At 41.1% G+C, this 16,512-nt stretch overlaps 1 protein-coding gene across 3 annotated transcripts in view; it reads right to left on the bottom strand.

Annotated features, from left to right (window-relative positions):
* The window catches only part of EGFR (epidermal growth factor receptor), a 197,500-nt gene that overhangs the window by 26,900 nt on the left and 154,088 nt on the right, over positions 1-16,512 (bottom strand). For all 3 annotated transcript variants that reach the window (XR_008597872.1, XM_054992123.1, XM_054992125.1), the window contains exons 16-20: positions 14,758-14,793; positions 13,086-13,227; positions 9,576-9,698; positions 8,153-8,251; positions 2,709-2,894 (exon numbers count right to left, since the gene is read on the bottom strand). Coding sequence is in view for 2 of the 3 variants with exons in the window: in XM_054992123.1 (XP_054848098.1) it covers positions 2,709-2,894; positions 8,153-8,251; positions 9,576-9,698; positions 13,086-13,227; positions 14,758-14,793 (586 nt within the window). In the remaining variant the exon portion in view is untranslated. The remainder of the gene's footprint in view (positions 1-2,708; positions 2,895-8,152; positions 8,252-9,575; positions 9,699-13,085; positions 13,228-14,757; positions 14,794-16,512) is intronic.

The raw sequence follows: 16,512 nt of genomic DNA, 5'->3' as shown, positions 1-16,512 counted from the left end.
AAGTTTTACAAGATGCAAAGGAAAGAGGCGGAATGCAACTGCCCAATCTGAGACTTTATCATGATGCAATCTGCCTAGTTTGGTTGAAAGAATGGATGACATTAAAGAACAAGAAACTATTAGCCCTAGAGGGATATAAAAAAATATTTGGATGGCACGCATATTTATGGCATGACAAAGTAAAGGTCAACTCGATGTTCCTGCATCACTTTGTTCGGAGAAGTCTATACATAATCTGGAAGAAGTACAGAATTTATCTACAAGAAGGAACCCCTTTGTGGGTGGTTCCATATGAGGTGATAGACCCGAGAGCTGTTGATAATGAACAACAATGTTTAACGTATAAAGAAATAACTAAAACTGAAGCATCCAAACTTAGAATAAAGACACAAGAGGAACTATCACCTAACTACGATTGGTTCCAGTATAGACAGATCAGAGACTTATATAATTCGGACTCTGTAAAGGGAGGTATACGAATAGAGAATTCGGAACTAGAGCAGACCCTTCTTAAAGAAGATAAGAAAAGAATATCCAAGGTATACCAAGTACTGTTGAAGTGGTATACCGAGGATGAGATAGTTAAAACACAAATGGTGAAATGGGCTATAAACTTTAATAAAGAAATAACAATGGAGGCATGGGAACACTTGTGGAAAACTACAATGAAGACAACGACATGTATTAATATCAAAGAGAACATTTATAAAATGATCTATCGTTGGTACATGACACCAAAGAAGATTGCGCTAGGGAATTTGAATACTTCTAATAAATGCTGGAAATGTAAGAAGCATGAGGGCTCCCTCTATCATATGTGGTGGTCGTGTGAGGTAGCCAGGCAGTACTGGGGGGAAATAATAAGAGAAATGAGTGAAATTTTACAATTTCAAATTAATAAGAACCCAGAACTCCTGCTACTGAACTTGGGAATGGAGGGAATTCCAGCCCAACACAGGACGTTGATATTTTATATGACAGCAGCAGCTAGACTTTTGTATGCGCAAAAATGGAAAGTACAAGAAGTGCCAACTATTGAAGATTGGACTTACAAATTGCTGTATATGGCTGAAATGGACAAGATGACAAGAAAACTGAGAGATCTGGACTCAGGGCAGTTCAACACAGACTGGGAGAAGCTGAAACAATACCTGGAGAAGAAATGGGAGGTGGGAGGAAAACTGTGGCAGTTTGAGAACTACTGAAGTATTGAAGTAGAGGGGGGAGACTTTACCGGGGGGAGAAGAGATAAATGTGAATTAATAAGCAGTCAGATTAATAGATTGACATATATATAGATATATATAGGTTAACAAACAGAACATAGAGAAAATAATTAATTATAAGGACTAAATATAAGGAGCGATTAACTAACAATATTTTCTTTTTTTTCTGACAAGTTTTGTACCAAACTGAATGTCTGAAGATATAGATGGGTCAAATTGATTGACTACGTGAGGAGAGATATATAGAACTATTAAAAAAAGATAGAATGAGTAATATATATAGAGAATAAGTCAAATTGTTTGATATAAACGAATGTATGATCTATATGGTTTATGATATATAGAAATACCTGAAATTGAAAAATTGGGATAAATTGTTTATCTAAGATGGAAACAAAGGCTTACAGTTTGGGCATATAATGTTAAAAATAGTTAAGGATGTACTGCTTAGAATAATGGAGAATATATATTTGTTTTAGATAGAGGAAGCTAATAAAAGTAAGGGAAAGGGGACAAAGGGTTGGAAAGCTGTTGGAAGTCAACAAAAAGGGGGGGGGAAAGGGAGGGGGTTAGAGATGAAAAAATTGGGGAAAATTGAATGTAAATGTGGAAATAATGGATTCTAACCCAATAAAAATTTTTCAAAAAAAAAAAAAAAAAAACAGTAACATCATTTATCAAGGCCTCACACATAATGACTTTATTCAGTTCAGCAATTTCTCCTTCAAGTAAACAGTTGCGCATTTCATGGCACAGTATATTTAAGTACATGTTGTATTTGCAAAAACTTGGAAACAAAGATTTGTGAATAATGAAATAATTGTTTATCTAGCTAGATTTCAAACACGTAAGAGCTAAATGGGTAAACCTAATTTTAATTGTGCCGTGTTGCAACTATTTTTTATTCAAGTGTTGTCCCAGTTGGTCATACTTTCTGTAGAATTATAGAAGCCCAACAGTTTATGGATCTCTCATAGTAGTCTGAACTCCCCTCTCATTTTTCTAGTTATGAAATTTACTGTCTGTCTCCTGAGACACTTTAACACTGAGAAACATTCTATGTTTCAGATAACAAAAGATAAAGCCCTTCAGAAAGAAGAAAAATTACTTTTTCAGATGCCTAGGAAACAAATAAAAAATGAACTCTGTAGAAAAGTACCTTTGGGAATGGGTTTCCTGTCCGTGGCTTAGCAACTATGAGATTTGCTCTGGTTTCTAGATAACAGTGAGAGCTTTTGATACAACCTGAAGAACTGTGAGACTCATTCAATATACTTAATAGGGCTTCTGATGACAAAACTCCAACTTTTAAAAATCTAAATAGCAGTACTACATACACGCATTTCAAAATTCAGCTGAATTTCAGAAGCAATTTGTATTGTACCATGGGTGGTCCATAAAAGTCCAGGCATTTTTGGTGGGTTTAATACTAATCATTGTCAAATTATTATTATTGTTATTATTATTTTGCTATTCATTCACCTTTGCAATCTGCACACACCAGTTGAGAAGGTACTGGGAACCGACGTTATCCTTGTTTTCTCGGACGTAGTCAAGAATGCAGCCATAAGGCATCAGCTGGGTGATGAGCTGAACGGTGGATGTCAGGCAAATTCCCAGCAAACGGCACACATGGGGATTGTCAACACTTGCCATCACATACGCTTCCTGAGGTGGGAGGGAAGAGAAGAGGTGAGGATGAAACTCACCCTTTGAAAGGTTGAATATCTCCAGATGCATGAAACTGTTAATTTAACAAACACAGAATGAGTTGTTGGAACTGTTGTATGTTCAACTTTATACTTCAGGTGTCGTGGCTAGAGATGGGCACAAACCGAAATATGAACCAAAGCTCGTCACGAACAGGGCTGTCTTTTGGTTCGTGAACCAACGGTTCACTGGAGGGCATTTCTGACGAACCAAGATGAACCACTATGATTTTTAGAGTGGTTCATTTCGTCCCTGATAACGAACAGGCTGCTGCATTTTGCACCAGCTCCAGATTGTCTTCAAGGGCAATCCAGTAATCTAGTCTCTTGGTTATTAAAGCATGGATAAGCATGGCTAGATTAAGTATTTGCAAATGGGAAGCTAGCTTCTTAACTACATATATTTGGGAAAAGCATTTCCCAATGACATGGACATAATTGCTCCATCGCCTAAGAAGTACTTTGCCTATTATAGTCTAGTGCGCCAAGGACTGGGATCTGTGAAACTGATGCACTACTCGTTGATCATATGCAGGGAGTTTTTTATGTGCAGGAGAATTCAGACACGGTTTTTTCACCCAGCCCCCAACTGTAATCGGCTAGTATAGTCCAAATTCCACCAGTTTGGGCCACATAACATATCGCGTGGGTTCTAGTTTTTCTATGGAAGGATGCCATCATCTAATGAGATAATGGATGCTTTCCAAATGCACTGAAAATTTCCAGATCTGCATGCTGAAATGCTGTCCAAGCTGGCCACAGGGAAACCAGATTTTCGATTACATAACATTTCTGAGACTGGCCTTTCTATCACAAATGATTACATTTCATTCCATTGTCAAAACCTCAGTAAATGCTGGAATTTATTTAGCAATATGGCTTAATTCTTTCAAAAGCTTAGGGAAAAAAAATCCTTTGGTTGCAGCTTTTCCCATTCTAGTGGAAATGTCATTGCAGCTTGCAAGATATGTCATGTTTGATTTTTTAAAAATTATGTAAGGAATGTCAATGAAAAAAGAGCACTCTGTGGCCCAGTTTCTTTCTTTTTGGGGGCAAATTCTTTCCTTTTTTTGCTGTTGAGCTGTAGCTTACTTATGGTGAGCCCCATAGGGTTTTCAAGGCAAGAGACATTCAGACATAACTTGCCATTGCTTTCCTCTGTGTAGGAACTCTAGACTTCCTTGGTGGTCTCCCATCCAAGTGCTAATCAAGGCCAACCCCGCTTAGCTTCTAGGATCTGATAAGCTCAAACTAGCCTGGGCTATCCCAGTGAGGCAATAATAATAGTTAAGTGCCCTCAAGTCACAATTGATTTACGGCAATCCTTCTTGGGGTTTTCAAGGCAAGAGATAAGCACCAGAGGTTTGCCATTGCTTTCCTCTGCATAGCAAACCTGGACTTCCTCCGTGGTCTCCCATCTAAGTACTACCCAGGGCCAACCCTGCTTAGTTTCCAAACTCCGGGCTGCTCAGGCTACAAATGCTTTAACTACTTTTATAGTTGCATCTGTGAAGGTTTTCCATATGCTGTGGTCACATGACATTTCTGGGGATTTCTGAGAGACTGTTACAATACATTCGTCCTGGAAGAGCTTTGGCTGAAACGTATTCAGAATTTTAATTGTTTTGATAATATGAATAATGTGAAGCTACAGCAGCAGACCACTGTTGCATCTAGGCCAAGGCTGTTTACTCTGATTGGCAGCCGCTATTTAAAGTTGGCCTCAGGCTGAGGTCTTTCCTAGATCTGGTTCCCGAGATCATGTTAACTGGAAATGCCAGGGGCGGAATCCAGGATACTGTGCATACCAAACTACGTGCCTTACGACAGAGCAATGGCCCTTCTCCTATTTTGCTTCTGTGTTATTTTGCTTGTTTTCTTGGATCTTCTGGAATGTTTGCTTATGCGGAGACTTGGTTTCTTAATTTGTAATTCCACCATTTCTCAAATTGGGTCTGGGGACTTGGGGAAGGACAGAGTACTCCTTGAGATCCACCGTCCGTTGTAAGCACAGAGGGCAGGCCTCTCTGAGGCCCATTTGGCTAATTGAAAATGGAGCCCCCTCAGCTTTCTAGGACCAGAAGCAGAGACTCTCCATTTCAGGAGAAGTGGTTGGAGGTGGTTTCTCCCTCTTTCAAAGGGGAAAGGCACCTAGCTTCAAGATCACTTTAGAATACTAGCTAGAAAATGCTTTGATTGGTTTCCAAGATCCAGTAGTTGAGCCCTAGGAACTCTTAATTGGCTGAATGGTGCAGTCCTAACAGAGTCATCATAGTTACTTTAGACGGAACATTTCTACTATATGTTCCAAAGCAAAGGATTTCACCAACAAGACAGAGAGATGTCCATAGAGAATGACAGTCATTTAGGAGAAGGCAGTCTATAGGGACAGTACATTATAAATGTTTATAAAATAACTGTGCATCGAACGGTTTTTCTCAGAAAGGTTAGACTTATTCAGCAACCGTTATCTGAAGGCCCATAACAATGAAGCAAGTCTGGTTCTTATTCTGCTTCCTGCTATGTCAGAAACATATTGTATTAATTTTTAGGTAAATCAATATTCCCCAACCATGTGGCTTTAAGTGAACATTCCTGCGAAAGTTGACTCGAGGACTGCCAAACTGTGAAGTTAAATGTATGGACTGGGTGTACATGTGGGCCACACAGAAGGTGAAGCTGTTCCAGAATATGACAGAGCCCATTAAATTGGATATTGCAGAGGGAAAGAGCCAGCTGACCTCTTGAAGAAAGGATAATAAAGGCATTGTGCAGTTGTAGGTTTCTTTAAACGCTCTGAGAAATCACAGCAGGCTTTTGTTTTTTTTAAAAACAGTATCTTGGAAATCTCCAAGGTATGCCCTGACCTGTTCCAACTATGCTTGGTATTTGGCAGCCAATCTCCTGAAATTAGCTCTTATCCTAATAAAGCCATTAGGAACTGTGGTTGGAGTATGAACTGGATTGCATTACTGTTAATACTTGTAGTGCACAAACATTTTTAAGCAGTCGAGCTAATAGCAGCTTCTTCACTAGAGCTTTCATCTAGTAGCTTTTAATGCTGTAATTCTAAAACTTGCATTTGCAGACTGCCAGCTTCCCCCCCCCTCCATGCAACCCCTTCCCATGCATGGTGAGACCTATGAACACACATAGCCTGTAGCTGAGCATTCTCTTATTCCTGAACACTCTGATTCATTCTGAATTTGCTCCACACATGTGGGGCTGGTTATGTGGAGAAGAGGGGGGAAAAATCAGATAATTAATGCGTGTGAGTTGCTTTCCAGTCTTCCTCTTCAAGACTAGGAGAGGGTTAATATTTCATTATCTTCTCCCGTGCAATGCTGTTAACCAGAAATAGAAACATATCAAGAAGCTTTTGAAATATTCAGAATCTCTCTCTCTCTTTCCAGTGTAATCTGGCCAGGGTCAGTTACTGTTAACTTATCACCCCAATTTTAAAAGATCTTCACTGGTGATCAGTTTGTTTCTGGGCCCAGTTGAAAGTGTTGGTTTTGACCTATAAAAACCAGGTCCTGAGCACCTGAAGGAGCATTTCCTCCCATACTGTGCTGTTAAGGCAGTGAGACCCTCACCTCAGGCCTTTGAGTGAAGAGAGGAGGGCTGTCAAGAGAAAGAGAGCCTCCTCCACTGTTGCCCTCTGACAGATGTCCCCACCCTTGGGCTCTTTTTGGTGACAACTAAAGAAACCTGTCTTTGGGCAAGCATACAGCTGAGTGTCCCCATCTCCCCTTGGGTTTGTGCATGCTGTGGTGGCTATCAGCTGTGTTTTTATACTAGTGAATGTGGAGTTTTACTATTTGATTTTATTATAAGCCATCGCAAACACATTGTGGAGAGACGGCACATAAATATTTCAGATAAATAATAAGTACACAATTGCATGGTAAAAATTGGGGCTTGCTTGTACAACCATCCCCCTAATCCAGCAGCTAAGATGAAGCCATTGAAATGTGAACAATTTGTTATTCCATATATGGAGAAATATGGCCTCATCATACATGCAACCAGGGCTCATTTTGAGGGGGAATGCACAGGAATGCAGTTCCGGCAGTTCCCCAAAGAGGTCACATGTCAGGTGGCCCTGCCCACCTGACTCTCTGCCATTTTGGGCCCATTTCGGCCTGGATTGGGGCCGAAACGGCCTGGATCGGGCCTCTGACGGGTGGAGGATCACTCTCCTGCTCATCAGTGGCCCGATCCTGACCATTTTGGGCCCTTTTTCAGCCATTTTCAGCCCTTTGGGGCCCAATTTCAGCCCTGAATGGCCAGGATTGGGTCCAAAACAGCCAGAATAGGTGATGTCAGGGGGTGTGGCATATGCAAATCAGTTTATACTAATGACACACTTCCGGTGATGGGAAGAGGTGTGGCATATGCTAATGAGTTATGTTAATGAGTTCCTCCAGCTCTTTTTCTACGAAATGACCCCTGCATGCAACTGTTGAACGCTCTGACAAAAACATCACCATTTTGCATCCACAGTGTCATGGCTGGCTCTGTAAATGGAGTGAAGTGAGGCAGCACAGAATCAGGCGGTGGATTCTGTGGGACAGGCTTCCACCAGGGCCTCACTCCTGCCATGACCTCTGCTGCCTCCTTTGTCTCACCCCTCACTCCTCTGAACCAGAACACCAAATGTTCCTTCCCTCTTCATTGCCTGGACATCCTTTAAATTGAGTGGGAAGACATGCATAATCTATATAGCTTCCCAAAACTGTTATCCTCTGAGCAAGAGTTTCAGGTGGGTAGCTGTGCTTTTCTGTAGCAGAAGAGCAAGATTTGGGTCCGGTACCACCATAAAGACCAACTAGATTTCCAGGGTATGAGCTTTGGAGCATCAGAGCTCCCTTTGTCAGATATCAGGAGTGAAAAAAGGAAGGAGTTCTTATAATCCAGGCAGAGGGTGGGAGGGGTATTGTAAATTAGAGTGTTAGGAAGCTAGCTATAATACATGTTGTAGTTAGTTTGATAAAGCCTGGGTGTAAAGTGCAGAAAATTAGCATCTGTAATGAGAGAAACCTATGTTCCAATTCAATCCTCCTACTCAGAAAACTTGATCTCTGGAAAAATTTACATGGCCAACAGCTCTCGTTAAGTCTACAAATAATGTCTGTATGTTGGACTTTGTGCTTCCCCAAACCAGTATTTCAATGCCTCCAAGTTATAAAAGAAGGAAAAAGAAAGAGAGCTCACATCGAGAATTTCTTTGTTGGCTTTGGGGGATGTGGCCTCTCTCAATTCCTTAATAGCCACAGGAATTTTAACCTTCTCTCCTTCTGGAAGCCAGAGCCCCTGTAAAGAGAACCAAAAGGGAAAAGTTTTAATATTTAAATTCTAATATAAAAGGGAAGCCTTGCATGTTAACTGTATGGAACGTTCAGAAGAAATGTGAACGTGCCATCCAACAGCAGATGCAATTAGACAATCTGTCAAGATAACAGTCACAAAGTTTCTGGGAAATGATAAATGGGATTTGAATAATGAAACTCAGCTTTTTAAAAGTTGTGAGATATGAAGCAAGAAGGGGTGGATGGGAAACCACTGTGTTCAGTGGAACTCTGTCCCGTACAGTTCTTTGAACAGAGGCCAGGTTTCAAGAACACACACACAGGCATCCAACTGGGCAGCTTGGCTCTATACATGGTCCCTTAACTGCTCTGCTAATTTTGCTTATTCCCAAGTAAGTTCCAGAAGAACTACAGAATTAGTACATCTCCACAAAAACAGAGAAGTAGAGGAAGAAAAAGGTCCATTTCAGATGCAGCACTGCATAACCACATGGGCTTGTTGGTTGCCCCTCTCCCCTCCCCTCCCCAGGTAGTATTAACTATTGTCTGGGCTACATCTGAGCAAGAAACAATTGGAGCAGTGGGACAATTACTTTTAATTCACTCCCAACGTGTTTCACACATGCGTCATTGAGGAGATCTGTAACATATCATAGTCTGAACACTTCCCTCAGCGGCAGTGTTTGGACTACATCTGAGTCTATGTAACCATAGCTACTGCTAATATACATTAATCTCACTTATCTTTTTTGAGATTTTCATGTTTCCGATTTGCTTATAATTCCAACCGGTTATTGCAACCGTAACACTATGAACAAATATTCTGTCACAATAAAAATATTCACTTTGTGTCTTACTAACACATAATTTTAGCGTAATTACATGCCAGGGTCAGACTCTATATTTGTTCCATATTTTATGGAGCTTCTTTCAGCCTGATAAGTAAATTCTAAAACCTATGAGTTTAGTATACGGCATTCCAGTGTACCATACAAAATTACATTCCAGTGTGTGCTGCTCTAATATTATGCTGGTACAAATCTTTAGGGATAGAGTAACTCTCTTGTATCTGTTTTTAAATCCTATTAAAACTTTATTAACACACTGAAGCAGACAGAAATTAATTTCTTCCTCCAGAGCATCCTCAGATTACTGAAATGTTCTCTAAAAGCTCAAATATTTGCTAAACATTCAAATATCTTGCATTAGATATCAAGTGAAATACTGGTTTCAATGTGTTATGTTTTGACCAAGATACAAATTTTATTCCCCCTTCAGATCTGCAAGTTCTGAACCTGTACCCAGAGGAGGAAAAGGTGGTAACTTACCTTGTAAACAGTACCAAAAGCCCCAGAGCCCAGAACTTTGACCTTTTTAAATTCTGTTTCCTTTAAAATCCTTAAGAGAGCTTGATTTGGTGCTTCTCCACTGGGTGTCAAAGGCTCAACAAGCTGTTCAATTAAAAAAAAAAACATGGTTTAGGAGGAGATTTATTTATTTTTTACAAGTTAGTTCACTTGTTTTTAGAAGTACAGGACATAACACAAACTGATACTGTCTGTACTCTGCTATTACAACTAGGGCTGTGCACGGGCGGGGAGATTCGGTATTCCTGTGGTGGTGGCGGCGGCGGCAGGGCGGCAGAGGAGCTGGCCCAGAGCCACCGCAAGGTAGGTGGGGGGGAGGTGGGGGGGGTTGATGTTTAAAGGGCCCCGCTGCTGCTTGCCCTTTAAACAAGCCCCAAAGCTTTCCCAAGTATTTCTGAATGCTTTGGAAAGCTTTGCTTCAGTATTCCAAAGCTTTCTGGATTGGGTCCGCTTCGGGTTTTTTTACCCAAAGCGGATCCTGAAGCGCACAGCCCTAATTACAACCCCAGAACAGGTTACATCTGGGCAAAAATTGTTTAAGATACAGGTAAGAAAAACTAGAGCAGCACTATGGATTTGAAAAGCAGATAAAGTTTGTGTTATGTTTGTGTTATGTCCAGTTTGTGTTATGTCCTGTACTTCTAAAAAATACTTGAAAGCCAGCTGGAAATTAACTATTTCAGCTAAACTACAGAGAAAAGTGAACATTTATAAAGCACAAGAAATCAGATCCTCCTGGATAGCAACACGACAGCATTTTACACAAAGTGTTCCTGGGATAGTTAATACATTTTGATATGAAAAAGTTGTACTAGTAGCATCATAGTCCTAAATTCAACAACCCTGCCGAATAGATTCTTGTGTATAGATTTGAGACATGAGTACGGCAAGTGTTGGACTAGGATCTGGGTGACCCAGGTTCAAATTCCCACTCTGCCACAGAAGGTCACTAGGTGACCTTGGGCCAGTCACACACTCTCAGCCTAACCCACCTCACAGGGTTGTTGTGAGGATAAATGGAGAACAGCAGAATGTTTTGGGTCTCCATTGGGGAGAAAGGCGAGGTATAAATGAATGAATAAATAAAATAAACAAACAATACAAGTTCTGCGGCATACCTCGTCAGAATGGTGAGCCTTGGTGTGCTGGGCCATTTCTGCCTGCTTCTTTTCCACTGTTCTGCTGCCCAGTTGAGCAGAGGCAAAACTGTATGTTCTCAGTCTCACATTAGAGAGAGGCTCTCTCATAGAGTCTCTCTTCACTAGACATCTTACACGGGGATGCTCAAGTGCAGGGAGATGTAGTGTTAGCTGGGAAGCGTAATTTAAAAAGACAGAGCCAAAGGCTTTGTCAATTTCACCTCTTTACAGGAGGGTAGTTTAAAAAGACAGAACCGGCAGAGACTGCTCCTCAGAGAGTTTATTAATTTCATCTTTGCCTCCTTGAAGGCTCTATCAATTTCACCTTCCCTTTGGGGAGGTGATGATGAGATTAACAAACCCTCTGAGGAGCGATCTCCGCTGGCTCTGCCTTTTAAAACTACGCTTCCCGGCTAACATAGCGTCTCCCTACACTTGAGGGTCCCCGTGTAAGACGTCTTATGTAGAGAGACTCATAGTTTGTACTTGACTTGGGGCATACTGATCCAAAATGCTGGCCATTGCTGGTCCAAGAGTAGATATGTCATGGTGATGCGGCTTCTGAAAAGAGCACCACCCTGGCAAAGTTCTCATTTGCACTGTAACATTTATAGCTCTTAAACATCCCCACGTCATGTTCTTGGCAGCTCATATAACAGCCTCACTAATCATGTAACAATTGAGGTGGTAGATAGTTGCAGAATAATGTTCTCCAGTGCCCTTTTTATCTGGTGCCACACCGGGATCTTCTACATACTATATTAGCACAACTTTCAGAGTTTCCTGATGATTTTAAGGTTCAGTTCCTGCTTGACAACCCAGATGGGGAAATAACTGAAATAGTAGCAAAGTTTCTCTACAGTGCCATGGCTTATATGCCCTGACAAGTAATATTCTGTACTGGTTTTGCTGTACTGCTGCCCTGTTCCTATCTGTAATTTTAATCTCATTCTGTATGGACTCATTTCTGTATTTAAAATCTTCTGTTTTTATGTATGTCAATAAAAGCTTGCTTAAAAAATTCAGAATAAGGTCAAGTTGGAGTAGGCCAGCAATTGGTCTAAAATAAAATGCAGCATCAAGATAGCTGGTGTCGATAAGCTATATACTGTACTGTACTATATCAGGGCAGTATTTTGATACACCAGATTAGCTCTTTTGGAGGACTTATGCAGATGATATTTAAAGCCTTCCTGTATGATGGTTGCCTTGTTGTGGATGACAGAGAAGGAGAGAAAAGCTCTACTGCTGTTTAGCCCTTTTTAAGGAAAAGGCTGGACAATGTGCTCACAAGAAGAATATTTGGCCTGGAGGAAAGAAACGCAGGGCCAGTTCAGCAGAATCACGGTGAAGCTCTGCCTGGGCCACTGCAGGCTGCATGGGGAGGAGGCACATTTGTTTCCCCCCCCCAATACTTTTACTGTGCAGGAGAACAACATGCCAGAGAGAAGGATACAGCTTAGCCGTCTCCCTCACATGTAGCTTTTCTTGATGCAGGGTTTTTTTTTTAAATGGGAGAGCATTTAAATATGCCATACTACCACCCCCAGATCCCACATGCTACTGTACCCTCTCCCAAAATCTTGAGCACTTGACTCTGTTGATTGCATAACCATTTCCTTATACAACTGACCAGCCCCAGAGATGCAAGAACAACTTTGAAGACTCAGGAACTACCTTTTATAGCCTTGTTACGAGGGTGGAATTACAACAAGAGACTTTGCCGCACTTTGCTTTAAGGGTAACTAGTTTCACTGCTCAAGTAAATACCCTTTGGTGTTGGACTAGGTCTGGGACAACAGGGTTTGAATTCTTGCTCCGTCACAGAAGTTTCCTGGATATCCTTGTGCTTGTCACAATCTCTCAGCCTAACCTAGGATAATCTAGAACCCAGAGTTGTCGCAAGGATAACATGGAAGAGGAAAAAATGATGTGATAAGCTGCTTTGGGTTCTCATTAGGGAGAAAAGGGAGATATTAAAAAAGCAATGATAAAGCAGTGATAGGGCCCATAACATGACGCAGGCAACTGAGAATGAATTGCATTGCTCTTCATCAGTACCGTCACAGCCACTATCCATATATCAAGCAGCCAAACTGCAATTGCTCTTGTTAGCAGGCGGAATGGGATCACATTTATTCAGCAACAAAATATACTGTTGTTTGGAAATGTGAACCTCTGCTGCCAAGCCAGACACCATCCTTGGAAAGAAGATACCCAGATACTATGCAGCAAATTAGGAATAGCAAGTTGATCATCTGGAAAGGTTCTGGGACCCCAACACCCCTCCAGCCAGCGTTGGATGCATTTTAGGTTCATTTATTGTACCTACCTCTCTTTCCTGTAGCAGCCGGCGCAACGTCCGTTTTCTGACAATGCGACGCCTCCGCACATAAAGACCAATGCCCAGCGCAATGAGAAGAAAAACAAACAGGATTCCAACAACTCCAGCAGCAATGGATGGGACCTTGGAGCTTGAGGATGAAGAACAAATACCAATGATCTTAAAGCGACATGCAAGAGCAGTGAAGGTGGTTCACTGGTATTCGTTGGCTACCTACAGCTCACAGCTTTGCTTTGAAATGAAAGGGGACAAAAAGACTGTTTTTCTGCATAGGCAAAACCCACCCTCTCAGCAACGACAGGCCCATGTGAGGGGTTGGCCATGAGTCTTTGTGAATCAAACACATGGAGCGTCCTCCTTCCCAAAGGTCCTTGTAAGGTCCTTGCAAGACACAAGTCATCGCCGTATATACACTTTATCATAATGTCTAGCAATAACAAGAAAGAAAGCTCAGCTCAATATGCTGATGTTAAAAGGTCCTTCCATTTGACAGCAGATCACTGCTTCATGAGGTGCTCTAGTTCAAAACCTACATATGAAGAAATATCAGCCATCGGTCCAATCAAAGTGGTTACTGTTGGCTGCATTGAGATTCCACGACAATCTGCAATTAAATTTCTGTATCTTTTGCCTCTCAGATTTTCCCATTAGTTTATTCATGTGCATTTCACACAAAAGCATTTTTAAAACCATGTTTTTTCATTTGATTCTGAGGGCCTCTGGATTCTTTCCCTTGTGCACCAGCCACTCAAATCCCAGCCTATCAGTGGAAGGAGAAAAGGGGAAGTGGATCTTTTTCGCAAATGCACATAGACTGCATTCACCAGGAGAATTATTAGCCAGTCCATTAATACACTTATGAATTCTACTCTATGAATGCTCAAAACATTTGCCAGTGAGGAAGACATGGCCTGTAAGACTCTGGTCCAGCCCGATTCAGATATAGACATGCATTTAGGAAGCCCTAAGCATCTACATAGCCGATGTGTGGAGCGTAGGGCAATCTAAACTCCCCTCTGTCGGGAGATCAGGGGGCGGGGCCACTGGCCATGTGACCATTTTCTCCAAGGGCAACCCACTGAGTTCCACCACCTTTTTTCCCAGAAAAAAAGCCCTGAATACATCTATCCTTGAATCATATCTTCAGCTTCTGTGAAGTGAGACATTCTTGTCATTCTCTGACACTCTCTGCGCCTGGGCCTTAATTGTATATATTGATATGAGTTAGATGGTTCTTCTAATCCACACAAGGCCATACAACTCTGTTTTGTGCCCCTCTCCAAGGTTGTTCTGTTCTAGGCCTCCAGACTCCTTTTGTAGCATATCTAGCTTATGAGGTTGGATTAGCCCTGTTTATGTGTGCAAGGCATCTCCCATGATTTCCCTGGTCAAATCCAATTACTGTTCACCTATAGTTCTAGCTATATCCATCACAATTGGGTAAATTAAATATTGGATTGGATTCAAAGCTATCCTCCTGTGAGTGAAAGGGGATATTTGGATCCTACCTCATGGTTTAGATCCAACCAACACACACACACCCATCCACACACACACACACGGCCTCTCCCTCTCCCTCTATATAAAATCATACATATACAAACACTCATATGTATTCGATATGCTCTTCATGAACATATAATTAATTTACAGTGCTTACCCATTAGGACAGCCTTCAAGTCCTGGTCCTTTACATCTGTTAAAAAAAGAGGGGGGTTGGGGAAGGAAGATAGCAAAATTAATTAAGACAGCATCCTCAGTGGACATTTTAAATATTGTCTCAGAACACCAATAATTTGTTTTCTGCTAAGGAAATAAAACGTTTTGGAAAATATCAAGAGCCTTGAACCAGATGCCTCTGTGTAGAGGTTAGGGTGCTGTGTGTTCTACCGAAGGAACAACTTCAGACTCCAGTGTCTCTAAGAGCACAGAGAAGAGAAACTGCCAGAACGTTATTATTCCAGTACAATCCGGGACACTCATCCGCCTCCCCCTTATAAACACAATCTCTTTAAAAAGCGCTGCCTTGTTCACTAACTTCAAAAAGGTTGTTCATCCTGATCCTACAAAGAAACCCATCACAAAGAGACAACTGTTTTGCAGTCTACATGAAAGGAATCAGCAAGCCTGCTGGGAGTGGACAAAATGTTCACTTTTAGCACTCTTGGTTATAGGAAAGCAAGTGGTTGAAAACATCCAGAGACAGGGTTAAGGTTTTCAATGCCAGACTTCAGTCTATTCAATGCAGCTGCCCATCCTATACAATAGAATACTTTTGTGTGTAAGGGAAAGCCATTAACCTACACAATGTGACTTACGATTCAGGGTGAAGATTCAGCAACAAAGACTTCATAGACAAACTCTGTTTGGTGGTCCTAGTCTATACCTCTGTTCACTGCCCTGATAAGCATTTGTTCCTTCCCTTGAGATTATATATTAAACAGCCTTCTCCCCATGTGCTATTTTTCTGCATACAGGCATCTTTAATATGGGAAGAATTTAAACAGGTGATTCTTCCACCTGAAGCAGCACAGGTTTGGTACCGAGTTTGGGCACGCACCGGTACTCCCTTCCTGGCTGTGGGAGCAGAAGCAGGGTCTAGGGGAGAGGGCTACATATCAAAATGGTTTGCTAAGGAGCTGAACTCCAGGGTTCACTTCTCAGATATTTATAATTAATTTATAGTTAATTTAATTTTTTTTGGTTAATGCACCTCCAGGATTAGTTTACAAAAGAAGTCATTTATAATAAGGAATAGGAGTTAGCCATGTTAGTTTGTAGTAGCAAAATAGTAAAGAGTCCTATAGCACCTTAAGACTAAATGCATCTGATGAAGAGAGCTGTGGCTCTCGAAAACTTATGCTACAATAAAGTTGGTTAGTCTTAAAGGTGCTACTGGACTCTTTACTATTATAATAAGGAAGAAACAATAACATATAATTGAGCCCTCAGTGGAACATTTTCTGACGAAACACAGCAAAAGCACATTATTATGCTTTATAAAAGCAGAAATATAACCTGCGATGTTTTGGAACTATTTTTTCCAGTGTTTCTTCAGAAACTAAAAGAAGAAATGGTGGGGATGCTAAGGGTCTTTAGTTACTGACAGAGACTTTGAAATACAGCTCTTTGTTTACTGTAAAATGAAGGCTAGCATGATCCCAGAAACTATGCAGTTCATAGCTTACCATCAACACATTAAAGTTTTCATCTGCACGCACATAAATATTAATTCACTTGGTAAGACACAGCTGGTTAGGGCCAATTTTCCATCACAATTTTAACAAGATTTTCCCTCTGCCCGGTGCCCACGGTTTCCAATTTAGTTTACTACTGCTAGGTTGTGAAGATTTATGGCTACTCACAGATCACTCAGAATAAAAGAGAACAGGTTTCTTTACTACCATAAAAGAAA

Source organism: Eublepharis macularius, chromosome 11 (genome assembly GCF_028583425.1).
Source record: "Eublepharis macularius isolate TG4126 chromosome 11, MPM_Emac_v1.0, whole genome shotgun sequence".
Lineage (NCBI taxonomy): Eukaryota > Metazoa > Chordata > Lepidosauria > Squamata > Eublepharidae > Eublepharis > Eublepharis macularius.
This window is presented reverse-complemented; position numbering and strand designations above follow the sequence as displayed.